The sequence below is a fragment of the Neophocaena asiaeorientalis genome, unplaced genomic scaffold (genome assembly GCF_003031525.2).
Source record: "Neophocaena asiaeorientalis asiaeorientalis breed wild unplaced genomic scaffold, Neophocaena_asiaeorientalis_V1.1 scaffold30, whole genome shotgun sequence".
NCBI classification, from domain to species: domain Eukaryota; kingdom Metazoa; phylum Chordata; class Mammalia; order Artiodactyla; family Phocoenidae; genus Neophocaena; species Neophocaena asiaeorientalis.
The window spans coordinates 15,493,707-15,512,940 of NW_020174923.1; the positions used below are offsets into that span (position 1 = coordinate 15,493,707).

The 19,234-nt window shown below is 38.6% G+C and overlaps 1 protein-coding gene across 2 annotated transcripts in view; it reads right to left on the reverse strand.

Moving 5' to 3' along the window:
• Positions 1-19,234, reverse strand: part of TLK2 (tousled like kinase 2) — a 105,529-nt gene that overhangs the window by 18,703 nt on the left and 67,592 nt on the right. For both annotated transcript variants that reach the window (XM_024760808.1, XM_024760807.1), the window contains 5 exons: positions 12,118-12,270; positions 8,574-8,640; positions 7,238-7,335; positions 5,558-5,639; positions 1,716-1,807 (listed from right to left, as the gene is read on the reverse strand). In XM_024760808.1, coding sequence (XP_024616576.1) covers positions 1,716-1,807; positions 5,558-5,639; positions 7,238-7,335; positions 8,574-8,640; positions 12,118-12,270 — 492 coding nt within the window. The remainder of the gene's footprint in view (positions 1-1,715; positions 1,808-5,557; positions 5,640-7,237; positions 7,336-8,573; positions 8,641-12,117; positions 12,271-19,234) is intronic.

The following is a 19,234-nucleotide window of genomic DNA, read 5'->3' on the forward strand; positions in this document are numbered from 1 at the left end:
AAAAAAAAAAAAAAAAAAGGCTACAGTGAGCACAACCCCACCTGCAGTCACTACAGTATTCGACACCAGCGCTCTCTTTAAGATCAGCCTGAAAGCTGGATACTGAGACTAGGTAAAATCTGTATAAGTCTCTGCACAGGAACTACTTCCTCAAGGTTGACCAAGGTTGTCCCCTTGTGGAGTCAGCTGGTTTGGAGTGGGCAGTGCACACAAGCTGCGGCACAGGCTCCGAGGATAGCTGAAGGGTATTTTGGAAGAGATGCAGGAACCGTTCCTATACCGTTAGGTACTCTGAGTCTCAATATAATAAGGACATTTCTCGCCGCTTTTCTAACTGGTCAGAATAACATGTGGTTTCCTTCTCTCAAGTGCTCCCTGGCATTCGCTGCCGCGTGCTGTTCGTCCCTGCGTGTCAAATGCCTGGAATGTACTTATAATAAGGTAACTGCTCCTCAGAAGCATCTGGACTGCAGCTGCCTCTCACATAAGGGATGCATGAGGGGTGCCATGCACAGAGCACACATCATCCATTTTCCTACCTCTGCTAAGCCCCATTCCTCTTAATGCCACAGGAACCTTCTCTCCCCGAGTGCTGAGCACCACTGCCAATCTGCATGGAACAGCAAGAGCTCCCGGGTCCCGGATGGACAGTAGGTATAGAGCAGGAGTTGCCTTGCTCCATGCCTGAAGAATGCGTTGATGATGTAGAAATGTTTTATTTTTCCACTAAGACTTAGAAGCTAACTAAAAGTTGGCTAAAGTCCACTGCCTTTTTCCCTCCAAAGTACTATTTATAGGAAAAAAAAACAAAACTGCTTTTATAGAAAGGAGGTAGACTGCTTTACATCAAAAGGGGCTGTTTCCTCCTTTCAGGGGTAGGACATGTCTAATGTAGTACTTGTACCTACCAAGGAAACAATATTAAACCCAGTGGGGATCCTAACAGCAAATTAAGTCTGCAAGGCCTCCAAAGCAAGTGAACCATGAACTCCAATGTTCTGAAGCTCAGAGGAGAGACAGGCAAGGCCTGATATCAGTGGAACAAAGACATTCACACCCGTTCATGTAATAACTATTCATTCTAAAGAGCCACCCTCTCACCCCGTACCCCAAGCACAGATGAGGGCCATCATGAGTGGCATTTTGAAGAGGGGAAAGCACAGCGAGCTGGACGCTGAAGACCAAGAACTCTGAGATGGGCAAACTATGATGGGGAAGGTGAGCTCAGCACTGAGGGCCTGAACAAGTCAAACAAGTACCACCGAGGCACACCAGGTGCCCCGCATTGTCTCCTGTTTACGACGAGGTGACTGAAGCAGCAGACAAAGCCCCACCCGAAGCTCCCCAGGGTCCCTAGACCACAGAAGAACACTCTCACATCTGGTTTCTACAGACAAACAACAATAATTTCTGAGGCTTTACTTGTTTATTATAGCTAATTTTAGATGCTCAATGGAAGGGGATGGTTAAACCCACTGGCTTTGGATTAAGGGAAGTCTAGATTTAAATACCAGCTCAGCCATTTCTTAACTGTTACTCAAATTCTTTAAGTATCAGTTTCCTTAGCAGTAAGATGGAAAATTTATTCACTCTCCTAGGACAGTTATGAGGATTAAATGAAACAACAACAGTGCATGTAAAGCTCTTAACACAGTGCTCAAACTACAGCTATTATTACTAAATTTTGAAAAATCAGACACTCTAATATCACTTACTTGTGGTAATTCTCCTTTTTCTCATCTCTCCAGTTTTTATTTAACTGGTGAATTTTCACAGCTACATATCTTTGTTCTGTTAGATCAAATGCCTATAAAGAAAAGGAATAAATTATATTCTGGATAATGCTAACGAGAATTACAGGCAACTGACTTGAAGCTTCTGTTCAACAGACCAACATACTCCAAGTCCAAAATGCATTATTAAATAACAACAACAGTGGACAACACAACACACACTTGTTTCAGAGTTGCAATCATCTTTCTTGAAACTTGTGATCAGATAATTTAGAAGTCTCCAGACGCACTGGCACCAAAGGGTTTAGAAAATAAAACCAAGCATACACCACAAACAGAAAGACAGCCCATGCCTTAACAGTCACTTCTAAACAATTCTCTTTCTGGACATCATCTACCTTATTTGGGACCTTTCTTCCCTAAGCTGGCTCTCATCCCTCAGCTGACACTGGGACCTGACATTCTTCAACAGTAAGTCCTGCCCCTTTTTTTTTTTTTTAAAGATTTTTTAATAGGTTTTATTTTTAGAGCAGTTTTAGGTTCAGAGGTCCTGCCACTTTTGAAATGCTAGGGACATAGACTATCTGCCTCCTTGAGAAAGAAACCCCCAGGATACACCTCTTTGCTAATTTACTTAATCCCACCCCTATATACTGGATAAATAAAAAGCAATTTTGGATCGCAACTATGTCTGAAGTTAGTCACACCAAATCACTTCTCCAGCACTGTCCAAAGAAAGGGACATACTTTCCCCAAAGACCACCACTGCTGGCAAGTTCCACATCAGCTAGGTAGTGCTATATTATGGGGTGAAAAAAGGTAACGGATAGATTTTCAAAGATGCCTGGTGTAAATCACAATTTGAAAAAAAGTAAGTAGCATTTTACAATAGATTTCCCCAATACAAAAGAATTTACTGAGGAACTCTTTTATTTTTTATTTATTTATTTATTTATTTTTTTGAGGAACTCTTTTAGAATGAATAGTTCTTCCTAGGTTTTAAAGTTCAGATTAAAAACTTACTACTCCAGTTTCAACACTATTACCACCTATCTGTCAGTTTCCACAAATGTTTGAACAGATGAAGGCAACACGCACAGGATATACAGTCCATGAATAGCGGTGATTACCGTTCTACAGACCTTTTAAAGATGTAAGCTACCTCTAAGAAAGCACAGGATACAAGAGAGGCCTGATTATAAAAGAAACTTCTAATTTATACCAAATTTAAACCAGTATTTTTTAAATATAAAAACCATTCAATTCAAACAGAATATCTTATTTCACAGAAATGGAAACTTTTGAACTGTATTTTTCTTAGAGTCTGAATGAAGTCCACCTGTATGCATGTATCCATCATGGCTATAAGAGAGAATCATTTCAAGCTATTAAAAGCCAGATTAAATACCACCTAATTTGTAGGAGCACTAATGAACTACAAGTGTCATTTTCTCCAATTACCAAACCCTATTTCTGAATCCAAGGCACTGTGATCCACCACTAATCTAAGAAGGGCTTTTGGAGAGTGGAGAACAGCAAAAGAATAACTACATTAATGAACACATCATTGTCAGAAGCATTTAGATTTCAGAAGTGTTAAAATGTTTGAAGGATACATTAGGAAAAAATCACTAACAAGTAACTGGGAAGCCCCAAGAACCAATTTTGATGATCTTAAAAAAGGAATAGTCCCACTTCTGGGAATATAGCCAAAAGAACTGAAAGCAGGGTCTCAAAGAGATATTTGCATATGCATGTTCAAAGCAGCACTATTCACAACAGACCAGAGGAGGAAGCAACCCAAATGTCCACTGACAGATGAATGGATAAAGAAAATGAAGTATATACATACAATTGAGGGTTATTCAGCCTTAAAAAGAAGAAAATCTTGTCACATGCTTCAACATGGATGAACTTTGAGAACATTATGCTAAGTGAAATAAACCAGTCACAAAAAGACAGACACTGTGTGATTCCACTCGTATGAGTTAACTAAAAGTAATCAAGTTAATAAAAACGGAAAGCAGAATTGTGGCTACCAGCGGCTGGGGAGAGAAGGAAAAGGAGAGCTGTTGATTAGTGGGTAGAACTTCAGTTATGCAAGATGAAAAAGTTCTGGAGATCTGTTTCACAACAACATGAATATACCTACTACTACTGAACTATACACTTAAAAAATGTTAAATTGGTAAATTTTATGCTATGTGTTCTTTATCACAATCAAAAAAGTTACCAAAAATAAAAAATAAACTAAGTATATGACTCAAGAATGAAAACAAAGAAAGCAGAAAGAAAGAAGGTTTGAAAGCAGAAGTTAATGAAATAGACAACAAATCAAATAGTAGATCCGATCAACAAAAATAAAAAGTTAATCTCCAGAAGAAAAAAGAAACATTGACTAACCTCTGGCCTATCAGTCAAGAGATACAAAAATAAACATTTCATAAGAGAAGAGAAATAACTAAGGTATGCATGATATTTTTAAATCAAGATGAAATAGGATGATTTTTCAGAAAAAATGAATTACCAAAACTGACTTAAGGAGGGGGAAAAAATCTGAATAGCTCGATATTTGTAGAAGGAATTGAAAAGGTTGTCAAATAGTTTTCCTCTAAAATGACACCTACCCAGGTGATTTTATGATTTAGCTCTAACAAACTTTCAAGTAGCCAACATGTAATGCAAAGCATTCCAGAACATGGGAAAAGAGTAATTTCACAACTCATTCTAGGATAACTATGACATCAAAGCTAGACAATGCTGCTTGCACATAAAAGACAACTATAAGCCAGTCCCACTTATGATCACAGATTAAAAATATGAGCAGAATATTAGAAAATCAAACCCAGCAGTACACTAGAAATATTCTTATAGTTCTGGAAATGGAAAGTGATGATGTTTCACAACATTGTGACTGTACTTAATGCCACTGAATTGTACACTTAAAAATGGTTAAAATGGCAAATTTTGTGTATACATCATCACAAGAAAAAATTAACATTAAAAAAAGGGAAAACAGAACTAGTTTTTATCTGAAATAAAAACTAATTATTTTACTCAAAAGATTTCCTATATAAAAACTCATGGGCATAATATAAATCATTAAAAGTGAAGGTTACACCTTAGAAAAGAGAGAATTACCAGGGTCATGCAGTAAAGACCACTTAATAAACCAATTCAGCATTTAAAAGCCAGGTGCCAGAAACATCTAGAGAAATTCAAGGAGGCTGTGACTGGTGAACATGTTATATATCTACAAGTATATTTAAAACAGGCCGAATTCCTCATTTAGGGAAAATCAACTGGAGGCTTAGTATTAGTAGCCTGTTCTTTGCTGGCCCAACTGAAGTACTCTAAGCCAGGACAATCCTTCAGAACACCAGTGCTACTAAACACTCTGACTTAGAAGATGGGAACATTTTAAAAGCAAAAAACAGGTTTTCAAAGAATTAACTTTTTAACACATCCATTTTGTAAAAACAAAACAAAAACTTATGAGAATAAAAGTAACACTCATCTCTAACAAATACAGATGAGGCAGAAAGATTCCATTATTCAGAAATGAGTGTTGTTTTCCCTTCCTGTTTTTTCTTTTAAAATCTGTAATTATTTACTTTTCAAACTTGAAAACAGGGTAAAATATTGAATCCTGCTTTAGTCAACAAGTTTACTGGAAGTAGTTCTCCCAAAGATAAAGGTTCTTAAAAGTTTTTGGAATTTTAACCAATAGATATCAACCCAGAGTTATATCACTATTCTAAATGATCTCCAAGTTTGTAATAACCAATAATTTAACCCTCAGTCCCTGTAAACTTCATACTTACCTTGTAAACTTCACTGAAACCTCCTCTACCCAAAAGATGTAACAACAAATATCTGTCATTTAGCGTTGGATGATCTTTAAATCTGTGGAAACAGCAGATAGATAACAACATCCTGAGGTCAAGGACTACACAATTTTCCATGTTTGCAAAATTTCCAGAATATCTAACATGTTATACACATGATTACAGATGCTGCCAACAGTTTGGCAATCATCACAATATAGCTAATTCTGAGCCTAAAGTAAGTTCTATAGTTCAAAGAGACAGCATAATTACAATGAACAGCATTAGCTGTGGAGTCATGAGACACAGGTGCCAGTCTCAGCACAGCCACAATTAGACTACTGACCTTTGTTGACGTCCCTCCCTTTCTGCCCTGCTGTAAAGGTGGAGGGCGGGAGCGGGGAGGAGATAACACTAGATCAGGGATTTTCAAACTGTGCTACTTGGGTCCTCCAAACCATTCAAGAACCACTCGTTCCCACCATTCCACAACTACATACAATAAAATTCCAAGATAGTTTACATGGCCTTTAAAACAGATTTCATTATAAAGTGAGTCACATGTTCTACGTGCATTCATTTTCTCTAAGTCTTCATGATATAACTGTTTTCCCCATACAGGATTCCACTTCTAACAATGAGACAAAGAAATGAGAGACTCTGGCAAAAATAACTTTTCGATTATTTCTACCTAGTTCCTCATCAGCCCCACTAATATTCCTGAAATTACTTTATTTTGATTTTGAGACAGTGGCATGCCTGTGGAGAGAGGTGCTAATTACTGCATGGGAGTTAGCTGTGGAGTCAGATCCACATTTCAACTCTTTGTTTGGTCACACTAGTCCCTGGACAAGTTAACTTAATTTGTCTAAGCCCGTTTCCAGATCTATGTATTGAAGATGACGTACCTCATTAGGCTATTGTGACAATTAAGTGATAGAACACAGGAACACTTAGCACTCTGCCTGACACAGAGACTATGCAGTAATGGTAGCTGCTGTTGCTTGCCACTTTACAGAAAGCAAAGTCCATGGCTCACTCTGGTCAAACAAAAATACACAAGCTGTAGCCATGCCCAAACCCCCATGTTTCAGAGTCAGAAAAATGTGGGAAAAGAAAGGATTATGGTTAGAAGCCATTTCCCACTTGAAATCTACTTTTCACAGTTTCAGCTCCTTAAATGACTTACAAACAAAGATGGGCATTTATCTATAATTAATGTGCTGAACTTAAGAGAGTCTTTCTTAAAAATCTCAACACTTAAATGGCCCATAAAGGTAATTCAGAAACCGAATGTCATCTCAACCCAGTAATCTTTCCACAACACCACACTGTCATCCCATGCTTCCCTTTAGTAAGGCTCTGAGGGTAAATCTGAATACACAGTGTATCTAAACCATTTGCAACTACAAAGTTGTATTGTTTTAGTGACCTCTACTTGTGTAAAAATGCTACATGTATAGATGTATACTTAATATATAAACCTAATATATTTATATGTATTTAAACTAACGCAAATCAAAATTTTATGCATAAAACTGTATTACACCCACAACAGAGCTAAATACACAGTGGAATGGTTTACCAAATTTACATTAAGCAAAAATATCATTCTAGACCATTCATGTCAGAAAGTGCTCAGCAATCTCCAACCCAACCTACTCCCAAGTTGCTTACTGTGAATTATCTTCATTATGTATCCTTTTTAGTTCCCTGATATGTAGATTTCTAACCCTTTCTAGCCTTTCCAGCTCTGCCTGGATCTCTGCTTCCTCCTAAAGTGAAAAAGAAAGAAACAGCTCAGAACACAGGAAAGTTTACCGTTTCAGAATCTCATTTCAAAAACAAAAGCAGACATTTCTCTTATGAAAAGCTAAGATGTTTTACTTTGAAAAAGATGTTTTTAAGAACTAGAATTTTAATCATAAAAACGAGCCCACAGCAAAACAGTAAATAAAATCGAAATCATAGAAGTACAGCAGGAAAAGTGAAAGTCTTCTGTCCACCTCCAGCCATGCCCACTCCCCAGATATAATCACTGTTAAGTTTCTTGTGTAAGTTTCCAGAAATATTTTGTGTGTATACATATAAGGCATGCAATCTTTTTTAAAAAACAAAAATCACATTCTCTATCTGGTTCTGTTCTGTAAGGAGGGATTATACTTGGTGCCTTAAGTTCCACCGATTTAACAGGATCTGAGAAAGGGGAGGAGACGACAAATACACACCAATAGCAATTTATTAGACACTTACTTATCATCTTCAGAATAAGCAGCATCCACCAAAAAAGTACAGGCTGCTGAATTTTTTTTTTTTTTTGCGGTACGCGGGCCTCTCACTGTTGTGGCCTCTCCCGTCGCGGAGCACGGGCTCTGCACGTGCAGGCTCAGTGGCCATGGCTCACGGGCCCAGCCGCTCTGCGGCATGTGGGATCCTCCCAGACTGGGGCACAAACCCGTGTCCCCTGCATTGGCAGGCAGACCCTCAACCACTGCGCCACCAGGGAAGCCCACAGGCTGCTGAATTTAAGAGATGAGTGACCTACATCTAAGATACCTCCGTGAACACTCAATAACAAATTCTGTGTAGCTGCCTTTGTGTTTCAATATGGTTGGTGCAAGACCTTCTCTTCTTAGCCAGTTTAGCAAGAGATAAGAGCTGCTATGTGATTTAAAACATCACAATAATTTAAATATCAATTTTAGAACCATCTGCTCTTATTTTATATTTAATTTTTACTAAAAACATAATCACTTGTGGAGCCGAATGAGGTATACAGAATTAAGTACTGGTACATCATTGATGGAAAAGGCACTCTCACCGGGTGGTTGGAGTTGACTTGCAACTTGAAAGATATGAAGTCCACCATTAGAATAGAGGTGTGACAGAGCAACTACTGAAGATTTCCACAGGTATGTAAAGCTATTAATTTGCCCAAATGACCAAAGAGCTAAAACACCAAATGTAAACTAAAAATTACATTTCTCCAGACAGGTTTTCTCATTACACTTACCTTTTTAAGATGACCTAATCTGAGTTTGAAGATTTCTTCTTGTTCATGGTATTCTGCTAATGTTAACCTGGAAAATAATGATAAAATTTTCAGGAAATTGTTTGAAATCACAGTGTGCCTATTTAAAGAGAAAGGCCAAAGCATGCTATACCGTATGTTAAGTCTCTTAGTTAAAATGACCAAAAGATAGATTATCTTGCAGTCCTTTGACAAGAGAAAACTTCTGTGATTTATCAGATGTGATGTGAAGGAAGGACTTCAAAGCCAGAAGTCTAATTTATTAAAAAAATGAGAAAAATAAATGAGCTAAATTCTCACATTACTTATGAAATGAGTTTTGTCCCATACCATACTCAGATGAAAATCCATTAGGAGAGGTAGCCAAATTATATGTCTAAAAGTTTTTATAAAGGGGATGTTAATAAGCCAACATATTTGATTATTTTTGATAACTCTTGGACTTTGATACAAGGAGAAGAACCTAGAGGACAGAGTCCAGGATCTGGAGTCTGAGGACTAGGGTTCAAAGCACAACTCGGGCCATGTGAACTTGGGCAAGCAACTTTAACCTCAATTTCCTAAAAACGCAGCAAGTAATGATACCTATCTAAAAAAGCTGTTGTGACTATTAAAATGAGAATATGAAAGGAATCTATAATTTGTAAAATGCTATTTAACACAGTTCTCAAAGGGCTTACTTGATGGGTAATCACTCATTTCATGTTCCACCTACCCTGATCTCATCCTCGTATCTCAAGAATGAGCATGTAAGAAGTGATATCTTACTCCTCCATCTTCACCCTCTTCACATTCTAGAAGCACACACATATACTTCAAAGTTTGAGGTGTCACTGTTTAGATATATTCTAAATAGCAGGAGAAAGAAGAAACAGCTATCCTGTCAACCAGGAAGGGCTACAAAATAGTGTCTCTGAGGTCTGACTAAAAGAAGATAAAAAGAGCAAGAAAAGGGCTTCCCTGGTGGCGCAGTGGTTGAGAGTCCGCCTGCCGATGCAGGGGACGCGGGTTCGTGCCCCGGTCCGGGAAGATCCCACATGCCACAGAGCGGCTGGGCCGTGAACCATGGCTGCTGAGCCTGCGCGTCCGGAGCCTGTGCTCCGCAACGGGAGAGGCCACAACAGTGAGAGGCCCGCGTACCACAAAAAAAAAAAAAAAGAGCAAGAAAAAATACACCCATTAGGGCTGTTACACCTATCATTTCACAGCTGCAGAAAAACTTACATCTATTACTCCATATCACACCAGTAAAAAAGGGAGGAATGGAAAATCAGAGCTTAAAGTTCTCTCTGCCTGAAATAGGTTCAATACCAGGAAAGGACAATGTAACCCACTCCAAGACTCCAGAGGACCGTTTTTGGCTTCTGGCCGAAGGAACGAGCCAAGTCCCAGATACTCTAATTATTAAAGGCTAGACCAAAGGCCTTCCAGCTTGGATTTTACACAGGACTCCAGATGGCAACTGCTTACTGGCACAGTACTGGCCTAGACTGAATTCTAATTATTATTCTATGACAAAAAAACAACCTATGCCTACTTTATTACTCCTAAGCCAATGGTTTTATGCACTAGTATGAAATAATTTTCAAGTAACACTGGAAGGAGAGTCCCCACACAATAAATATAGGAGTCATGAAAGAAGACAATAATCAGATTAACGTGTACAACATTCGCCTGAAGAATTCTTCGAATCTGGGCTCCTACTTGGACTTTTTGAAAGGAAATATTTTTTACTTAGAATCTAGTTTTAAAATATTTGTGAAGTGAAGATGTTTTCCAAACTTATTCATTGTGTATACCTTTATCACAATACTTAAAGTAATTATTAGTTTATTCATCTGTTCATTTCCCCTAAATAAACTGTGAGCTCCTAAGACTGGGCTGTATCTTTCAGCTCTGTACCCCAGTCCAGAACAGGGCCTAATATATAATAAGCATTTAACACAGACTTAATAAATGAATGTCAAAGAAAAGGCTCCCCAACACAGCAGGTATGTATGGGGTGAAGACTGGTGTTAAGCCATCTTTCTCACTGGAATGAAGAAAGATACATTTCTGGGATGTCATGAACTTTTAACAATGGTGTAATATAGTATTATTATACTTGAGGTGGATTATGGGTTAATACGTTTTTGTGAACTAATATGAAAACATTAATGGCAAAAGACATATTAGTCAATAAATTACATAATATCATTATCTCTTATTTGTAGCTATCTTTAAATCCCACAGTGACAGCTTTACAAAATTTCTTTTTCCCTTGAAAAACTAATGTAGCCACAATGGAAATACTGATTACAATACCAATGACTGTTTCTATGAAAAAATATATTTTAAATTTCAAACATTCAATTCAGAAAATGACTTCATGGCTACCATCAATTCTGTAGAGATTTTCTACACAATTATTTGTAGATCTTTTTTTCCTTTTTAATTGGAAAGCCTCTTGAAGACAGAGGTGATAGTTTAAATGTCTTCAGGGTATGCATAAGAAATATTTTAAACAGGTAAGTAATATACAGGTTTTACTTCCCGCACCAATTCTAACTGTTTAACAGTCCTGCCTAGTTGGCAAACTACAACCTGTGGGCCATTCAGCTCACAGTCTATTTCTAGAAATAAAGTTTTACTGGAACACAGCCACATCCATTCACTTATGTACTGTCTATGGCTGCTTTCAAGCTGTAACAGTAGAGTTGAGTAGCTGCAACAGAGACCCTCTAGTGCGCAAAGCCTGAAGTGTTTATTATCTGGCCCATTAGAGAAAAAGCTTGCCAACTCCTGTCCTAGAGGAAGATTCTCTTAGTGGTCAAGAATTCAAAAATCAGTTAGGGAAATCTGACACGGGGCTGGAGTGAAAAAAGAAGGCATTTGTACTCTGAATATTCTACTCCTCGTATTCATGGTAGCTATGGAATAATTGTTGACTGGCAGTGAAATAGGTGACTACACTGCAGGTGAAGATACTGGTGTTTTCCTTAGGTTGCCAGAACAGGAAAAAGTACTGGGAATGTCAAGATTTGGTTTACTGGGAAAATGTCCTTTTCCTAAAATAATACCTATTTTTTCTTAGGTTACACCTAAATTTGTGAGTGTTAACTAGTGTTCTTTAGACTACTAAATAGCATTCTTTCGTTGTGCATTCTTCAGTCTGAAATAGAGTCAGGTAATCTCCATAAGATGAAGCCAACATACCATAACCTGGAACCACATGTAAGCAATTATATCATTTGAATACCTAATGACTTCACATTTGTTATAAGAGTGGCCAAAGATCATGACATCAAGTTAAATGACATTTTTTCTCCCTCTCATCTGAAACTCCTCATATAAGATCGTGACTAAGAAAATAAGTCAATTTTAGATGGCTTTTATATGAGTTGAGCAAATAAATTAATGTAACTAAAAAGAAAATTTAAGCTCTAGAAATCTCCACAATCTATCACTTTTTCCAGTGGCACTCAATAGGAGGTTTGTATCTCAGGGGAGAATATGGTATCTCAATTCACATTAATAAAGAACATACGTTTCATTCTCAGCTCCGTTGGTTTTGCTTTTCCGCTGTTTCTGCTCATTGGTTGCTGGAGGGGCCTGTCCCATGGCAGGAGGTTTCCGCTTTGCTAACATTTTTCGTTGTCTTTCTATCTCTTCCCTCTGTGAATTTATCCTTTCCTGTTGCCTAGAGATACAAAAGATGTTGCACAGAGGAAGAAGGTCAAAATTTTTTGAACATGGCTGTGGAATAAACATAAATATATTTGTTACCTGCATATTCGATAGACTCCAGAAAAAATAAACCCCTTTAAGTAAAGATTTGACTTTAACTTCAGGTTGGAAAAGCCAAATATTTGGTGATAGAACTGTTTTCCGGAATGAATCTGTACTTTTAAGACACTAATTATGGTAATTCTCAGAGTAGGAAAGTGGGCAGGAAGAAACAATATCAAATTTCTATTGTGACCTTATTTTCTAACTCAAAAGGAAAAATGTTCTGATTGCTTTTTAACAGTTAAGAAAACAACTCCTGGTAATGAACCCATTAAAGTAAAGAACTGTATTTACATAAGAAAGTACAAAAGGTTCCAAGTGCCTTTTTATTTTTATTGGATTACAGTTTCCTCAAATTCTATCTAGAAAGATACCAAATTTGAAGGATGCTAAACAAAGTAAAAAAGATTTTCCTTCTAGACCTATCATTTATTCTAGTCTAAGTGAGGCATTACCACAGCCAAGTCATTCCCAGTCACTAATATGGTGAAACCTAAACTAAGTTTTTTTTGTTTGTTTGTTTTTTGTGATACGCGGGCCTCTCACTGTTGTGGCCTCTCCCGTTGCGGAGCACAGGCTCCGGACACGCAGGCTCAGCGGCCATGGCTCATGGGCCCAACCACTCCGCGGCATGTGGGATCTTCCCGGACCGGGGCACGAACCCGTGTCCCCTGCATCGGCAGGTGGACCCACAACCACTGTGCCACCAGGGAAACCCTAAACTAAGTTTTTTAAGAACAAGGATGTACATTTAGAGACAGCAAAATGAAGCCTTTCAACTAGTAAAAACTCCTTAGGCAAAAGTACGCAAAATGAATTAATAAAAAACATATATAAAGACTCTTAAGATATTTAACACCATTTCCATTAGAGTATTTCCTAATAAGATGTCTAATTTTTAAATAATAACTAGTTTACAAACTAGGAGTCAATAAAAATACCAATATAAGTAATCCACTTTCTCTCACGTATCCTGCTACCTGAAAGACACTAAGGTTTATAGACTCGGCATATAAAAGTATACCAAGACCTAACAGACTAAAGTCTTTAAATCACCCAACATAGTTGACCTGACAGTCAAATGTCTTCCTTCACCTTCTCTTTCTACCATGCTTTTATCTCCCATCTCCTTTTCTCAATCCAACTTCACAGTTTTGCGGAATGATACAATCTAATTTTTTAAACCTATATTCTAAAATGAACTCTACTCGACTCTCTTCCAGGAACACTATAGTTGTCGGTCTCTAGACCTTTTCCAGATTCAGTGTATCTTTCTTGGAAGAACGGCAACCAGAAAAACAAGACTATACACCACAGAGCAGATGCCCATAGTACAATTTACCCTGCCACATCTAAAATGGCAACACCGTAAGCACGGTTAACCTGATCAGACAGAGTACCGCAAATAAATATCCATTCACTTGATAATACGATTCTCTTGGCTTCAAGATGAGCTGGGTTATTGATTAGATGCCAATTTAACAGCAGAGTAGAAATTTTAATTCAAGCGTTGTCTGCTTGTGTAAGAAAATCTTTTAACTATTAGAGATATGCCTTTCCCTCCAAAATATATATATATGAATAATTCATGGCTTGAAAGAATTCTGGATTAAGACAAAGAATCCTTAGGTAAACTCACAAGCTTCCTTCTCACTTAATGAATGTCCTTGAGGAAAACATTTATCTTCTCTGAATATGAGTCTCCCAATCAAAAAAATTGGTAAAATATCTTTAAGCTCATTTCTACCCTTTCAGGGGCCTCACAGAGTTCAAGGCACTCTGAACTCTCTGAAGATAACCATATAATATATATTTTAACTATAAACCACAGTGTACTAGTGCAGTGCCACAACATTTTGTCTCTGAAGACTAACTGCTTTGGAAGATTGAGATTTTAGCAACTACCCTTATTAAATTAAAATAAAACTAATTTCCTAATGTTTTCAGGGAAAATCCACACATTTTTTAAAAATTATTTATTTATTTATTTATTTATTTATGGCTGCATTGGGTCTTCATTGCTGCACACAGGCTTTCTCTAGTTACAGGGAGCAGGGGCTACCCTTTGTTGCGGTGCACGGGCTTCTCGCTGCGGTGGCTTCTCTTGTTGTGGAGCACGGGCTCTAGGCACGTAGGCTTCAGTACTTGTGGCACACGGGCTTCAGCAGTTGCGGCGTGGGCTCTACGGTGCACGGGCTTCAGTGGTTGTGGCGCGTGGGCTCTAGAGCGCAGGCTCAGTAGTTGTGGTGCGTGGGCTTAGTTGCTCCGCAACATGTAGGATCTTCCTGGACCAGGGATAGAACCCGTGTCCCCTGCATTGGCAGGTGGATTCTTAACCACTGCGCCACGAGGGAAGTCTCAGTTCTACTATCTTTTACAAAAGTATTGATGACCTGATAAATTTATCTCATTCAAATCTAAATAACTATTTAAAAAGCCATTATTTGTAATGATAAGAAGACCATCAGCTTTAGGTACCATTATCAGCTGAACTGTATCACCCAAAAAGATATGTTAAAGTCCTAACCTCCAGTACCTCAGATTATGACCTTTGGAAACAGCGTCACTGAAGATTTAATTAGTTAAAATAAGGTTATACTGGAGTAGGGTAGGCCCTTAATCCAATATGACTGGTATCCTCATAAGAAAAGAAGACACAGAGACACATAGGGGAATACCATGTGAAGACGGAGGCAATTGAAGCTATGCTCACAAGCCATGGAACACCAAAGAAGGAGCCTCCCTAGTGGCCTCAGAGGGAGCATGGTCCTCAACACCTTGATTTCAAGGTGTCTGGCCTCCTGAACTGTTGAGAAAATAAATTTACGTTGTTTTAGACCACCCAGTTTATGATATTTAGTGACAGTAGCCCTAGGAAACGATTACAGGCAACTTCAATAGCAAAATTGTATCATAACTAGTAGGAGAGGTATTAAAAAAACAAATGCACATATTTTCAGACATTATTTTAACCAAAATAATTTTAGTGGTGATCTACAGAGAGCGTCTAAATATCCAAGATAAGAATTTTTAAAGATTCCCAGGATTTCATATGTTCCGTGTGTAGTAGAAACTGTAAAATGGTATATACTACCCAAGGAAAATCTGGCATTTATAAAATCAACAAAAAGAGTTGTCTCTCCAAATATCATATGATATCACTTATATGTGGAATCTAAAAAAATGATACAAATGAACTTATTTACAAAACAGAAATAGACTCACAGACACAGAATGGAAACTTAGGTTACCAGAGGGGAAGGACAGGGGGATAAATTTGGAATTTGAGATGAACAGATACACATTACTATATATAAAATAGATAAACAACAAGGACCTACAGTATAGCGGAGGGAGCTATATTCAATATCTTGCAATAACCTATAATGGAAAAGAATCTGAAAAACAACACATATATATATGTATAACTGAATCACTTTGCTGCACACCCAGAATATTGTAAATCAACTATACTTCAATAAAAAAATTAAAATTAAAACAAAAGAATTGTCTCTCATTATGGATCATGTGACCAAGAATCAGATGGTTCAGGAGAAATGACTGTAAAATGGAATGCTATGATTCCTTACACACCAGAATAATTATGTGGACTAGCAGAACAATGCTATAAAGTTTAATTTACTCCCTCTGATAATCCACATCTTAAACAACCACGATTTTGTATACAGGTCAAATTCCATTACTTTAATGTGGTTTACTTTAATATAAAGAAAATCTTAATAAAAAGTTTTTATTGCCTTGCCATTGATTATTTGAGACTTTAAGACTTGTTTAAATAAAAAATTGTGTCCTGAATAACAACAGTGTTTAATATAACTACTTTCTCAGAACTATAAAATAAGCTACTTTTTCAATAGAGTCAAACATATTTTTAGGAAAAATTACTAACCTGGTCAAAAAACATTACAAATCTGTTATGATCTTCCTATTAGACAGTAAATCTTCTGTTTTAGGATCTTAATAAAGATCATTCAAAACAGAGCCAAGGACACAGTAAGAACAAAAGCACTGTGTTGAGGCTCCTACTAAGACTATATTTGACTATCTGATTAAATTTAATGTCTTGAGGTTTGCCTCTTCCTATAAAATCTAGTACTCCTGCCTTGTGTTCAGGTACCTTGCCCACCAAATTATGTGTCATGGAGTTGTCGTCTTCTTTTTTTTTTTTTTGCAGTATGCGGGCCTCTCACTGCTGTGGCCTCTCCCGTTGTGGAGCACAGGCTCCGGACGCACAGGCTCAGCGGCCATGGCTCACGGGCCTAGCCGCTCCGCGGCATGTGGGATCTTCCCGGACCGGGGCACGAACCCGTGTCCCCTGCATCGCCAGGCAGACTCTCAACCACTGTGCCACCAGGGAAGCCCCATGGAGTTTCTTATACACAGAAAATTATCATTTGTGAGGATATCAGCTACAGCCTTTTACAACTAAAGAACTTCAATTCTGCATTAAAATTAAGAAAGGGAATTAACTGATTAAAGCACAACTTTAAAAAATAAAATATTTATAATTAACAGGTATCAGCCAGGGGACTTTCCTGGTGGTCCAGTGGTTAGGACTCGGCCCTTTCACTGCTGGTGTCCGGGTTCAATCCCCAGTCAGAGAACTGAGATCCTGCAAGCCGTGTGGCGTGCCAAAACAAACAAACAAACAAAAAGTTATCAGGGCTTCCCTGGTGGCGCAGTGGTTCAGAGTCCACCTGCTGATGCAGGGGATGCGGGTTCATGCCCCGGTCCGGGAGGATCCCACGTGCCGCAGAGCGGCTGAGCCCGTGAGCCGTGGCAGCTGAGCCTGCGCGTCCGGAGCCTGTGCTCCGCAACGGGAGAGGCCACAACAGTGAGAGACCCGCGTACCGCAAAAAAAAAAAAAAAAGTTATCAGCCACAAATAGCTTCCCAAGAGAACAGATGGATAGTCTGCAATTTATGTGACTTAAAACCATGAAAAAAATGCTATCTACTTAGGAGAAGCAAACCTGGTTAGGGATCTCATTTAGATAGTCCCAGTTTCTCTGGTCCTGATGGCTCTACAGCAAAGTCATTGTTTTGTCCTCTAACTATATAAGATTTCCAGAACCTTCTGGGCATCAGGCTGCTTATAGAGTAAAAAGATAAAAACACCCGCTACTATCAGCAAAAACTGTAATCACTTCTTTAAAGTAATTACATTTTACATCTCTACACAAATCCACTAACCTTTTGAGTTTAAGTCTTTAGACATTCTAAAAACTGCCATCTGAGGAGTAACCATTGTCATGGGCTGGTAGGAGTCATTATCACATCTCGGATTCACTGTAAACATTAGGTAGCTCTGGTCAATAATGGGGGATATGTTTTATCTTCTGTCCCATTCTAACAAAATTGGATAGTGAGTCCCTTCCAGGGCAATCTGCACATCACAGTCGGGGTGTTAAGTGATAGACATCATGCCTCCCTACAGCAGCCGTTTACACTGCCCTAGTGCAACTCTGCTATCATCTATGCATAGAGCTCAGAGTGGATGCCACTCTGAGCCTCTGGCATCTGGCCTAATTCAAAAGCCTGTTTTCTTCCACAGTATTATATCTCTGACTGACAGCCTCTTATCACACCCAAATATACATACATGAGGTGTACTTGTGAGGCACAAACACACCTAAACCAAGTTGGAGATTAATGTATCACATATAAAGCACTGACTACTAATATGTAATCCAGAGGTTGGTTTTAACAAAGCTTTTTTTTTTTTTTTAATTTGGCCATGCAGCGTGGCGTGTGGGATCTTAGTTCCCTGACCAGAGATCAAACCTGGGCCCTGGCAGTGAAAGTGCCAAGTCCTAACCACTGGACCACCAGGGAATTCACATTAACAAAATATTATTAATAATATCAGTATCTGTACTTTTCTTTCAGACATAAATTTATTGATTTGTGTTTCATTACTATTCAAAAGTAGTTCTACCCTCTCCAATCGATGCTCAATAAGTTATTTCAGCAAGAAAAGAAAGGTAGGAAAGGCAGTCTATGGAACCCTTCAACTCGCAGTGATCTACAGGTCAGAGGTTTGAGAGCCCATGATTAAAAATACAATGTGCCGGGGCTTCCCTGGTGGCGCAGTGGTTGAGAGTCCGCCTGCTCATGCAGGGGACACGGGTTCGTGCCCCGGTCCGGGAAGATCCCACATGCTGCGGAGCGGCTAGGCCCATGAGCCATGGCCGCTGAGCCTGTGCGTCCAGAGCCTGTGCTCCGCAACGGGAGAGGCCACGACAGTGAGAGGCCCGCGTACCGCAAAAAAAAAATTACAATGTGCCACCCCTGCCCCCCGTAACCCAGTCTCAAATGGAAATGATCTATCAAATCAAAATAAATAAGATACAATAAAAGGTACTATAACTTGAAGGTTTTTTTAAGTCCTGAGCTAATATTACACAGTTGGAATTCTAGGAGTTTAAACGTTAACGCTCTCCTTGGAGTAAATACTTGAATGTTTCAAACCAAAGTTATAATAAAGTGAAGGAATGCTCAAGATTCCAAGTTGCTGAGAGGCACAGGCAGTGGGGCTGGTCACCAGCCTGACTGATGGCTCAGTCCTTGCCTCCAAGGAGGTGATTATCTCTGCTGACTGGATACTCTCCCCTTAAAGGGCCCCAGGGACATGTCCTATAAGTTCTTCCTAAGCTTTATTTTGTTTTATACCTAACTCAGGAAATCCTTCCTTGGGTCTTTGCCTATTTCATTTTCCTGTGGACCCAGAATAAATGCTGACTGTGGGTGTACTCCTCATGAAAATCAATTACATAATTAAAAATATATCAAGTCAGGTCCAGAGTTTTCTTTCTTGGCTTTGCTGATTCTGATTCTTTTAAGCCTTAATGTAGA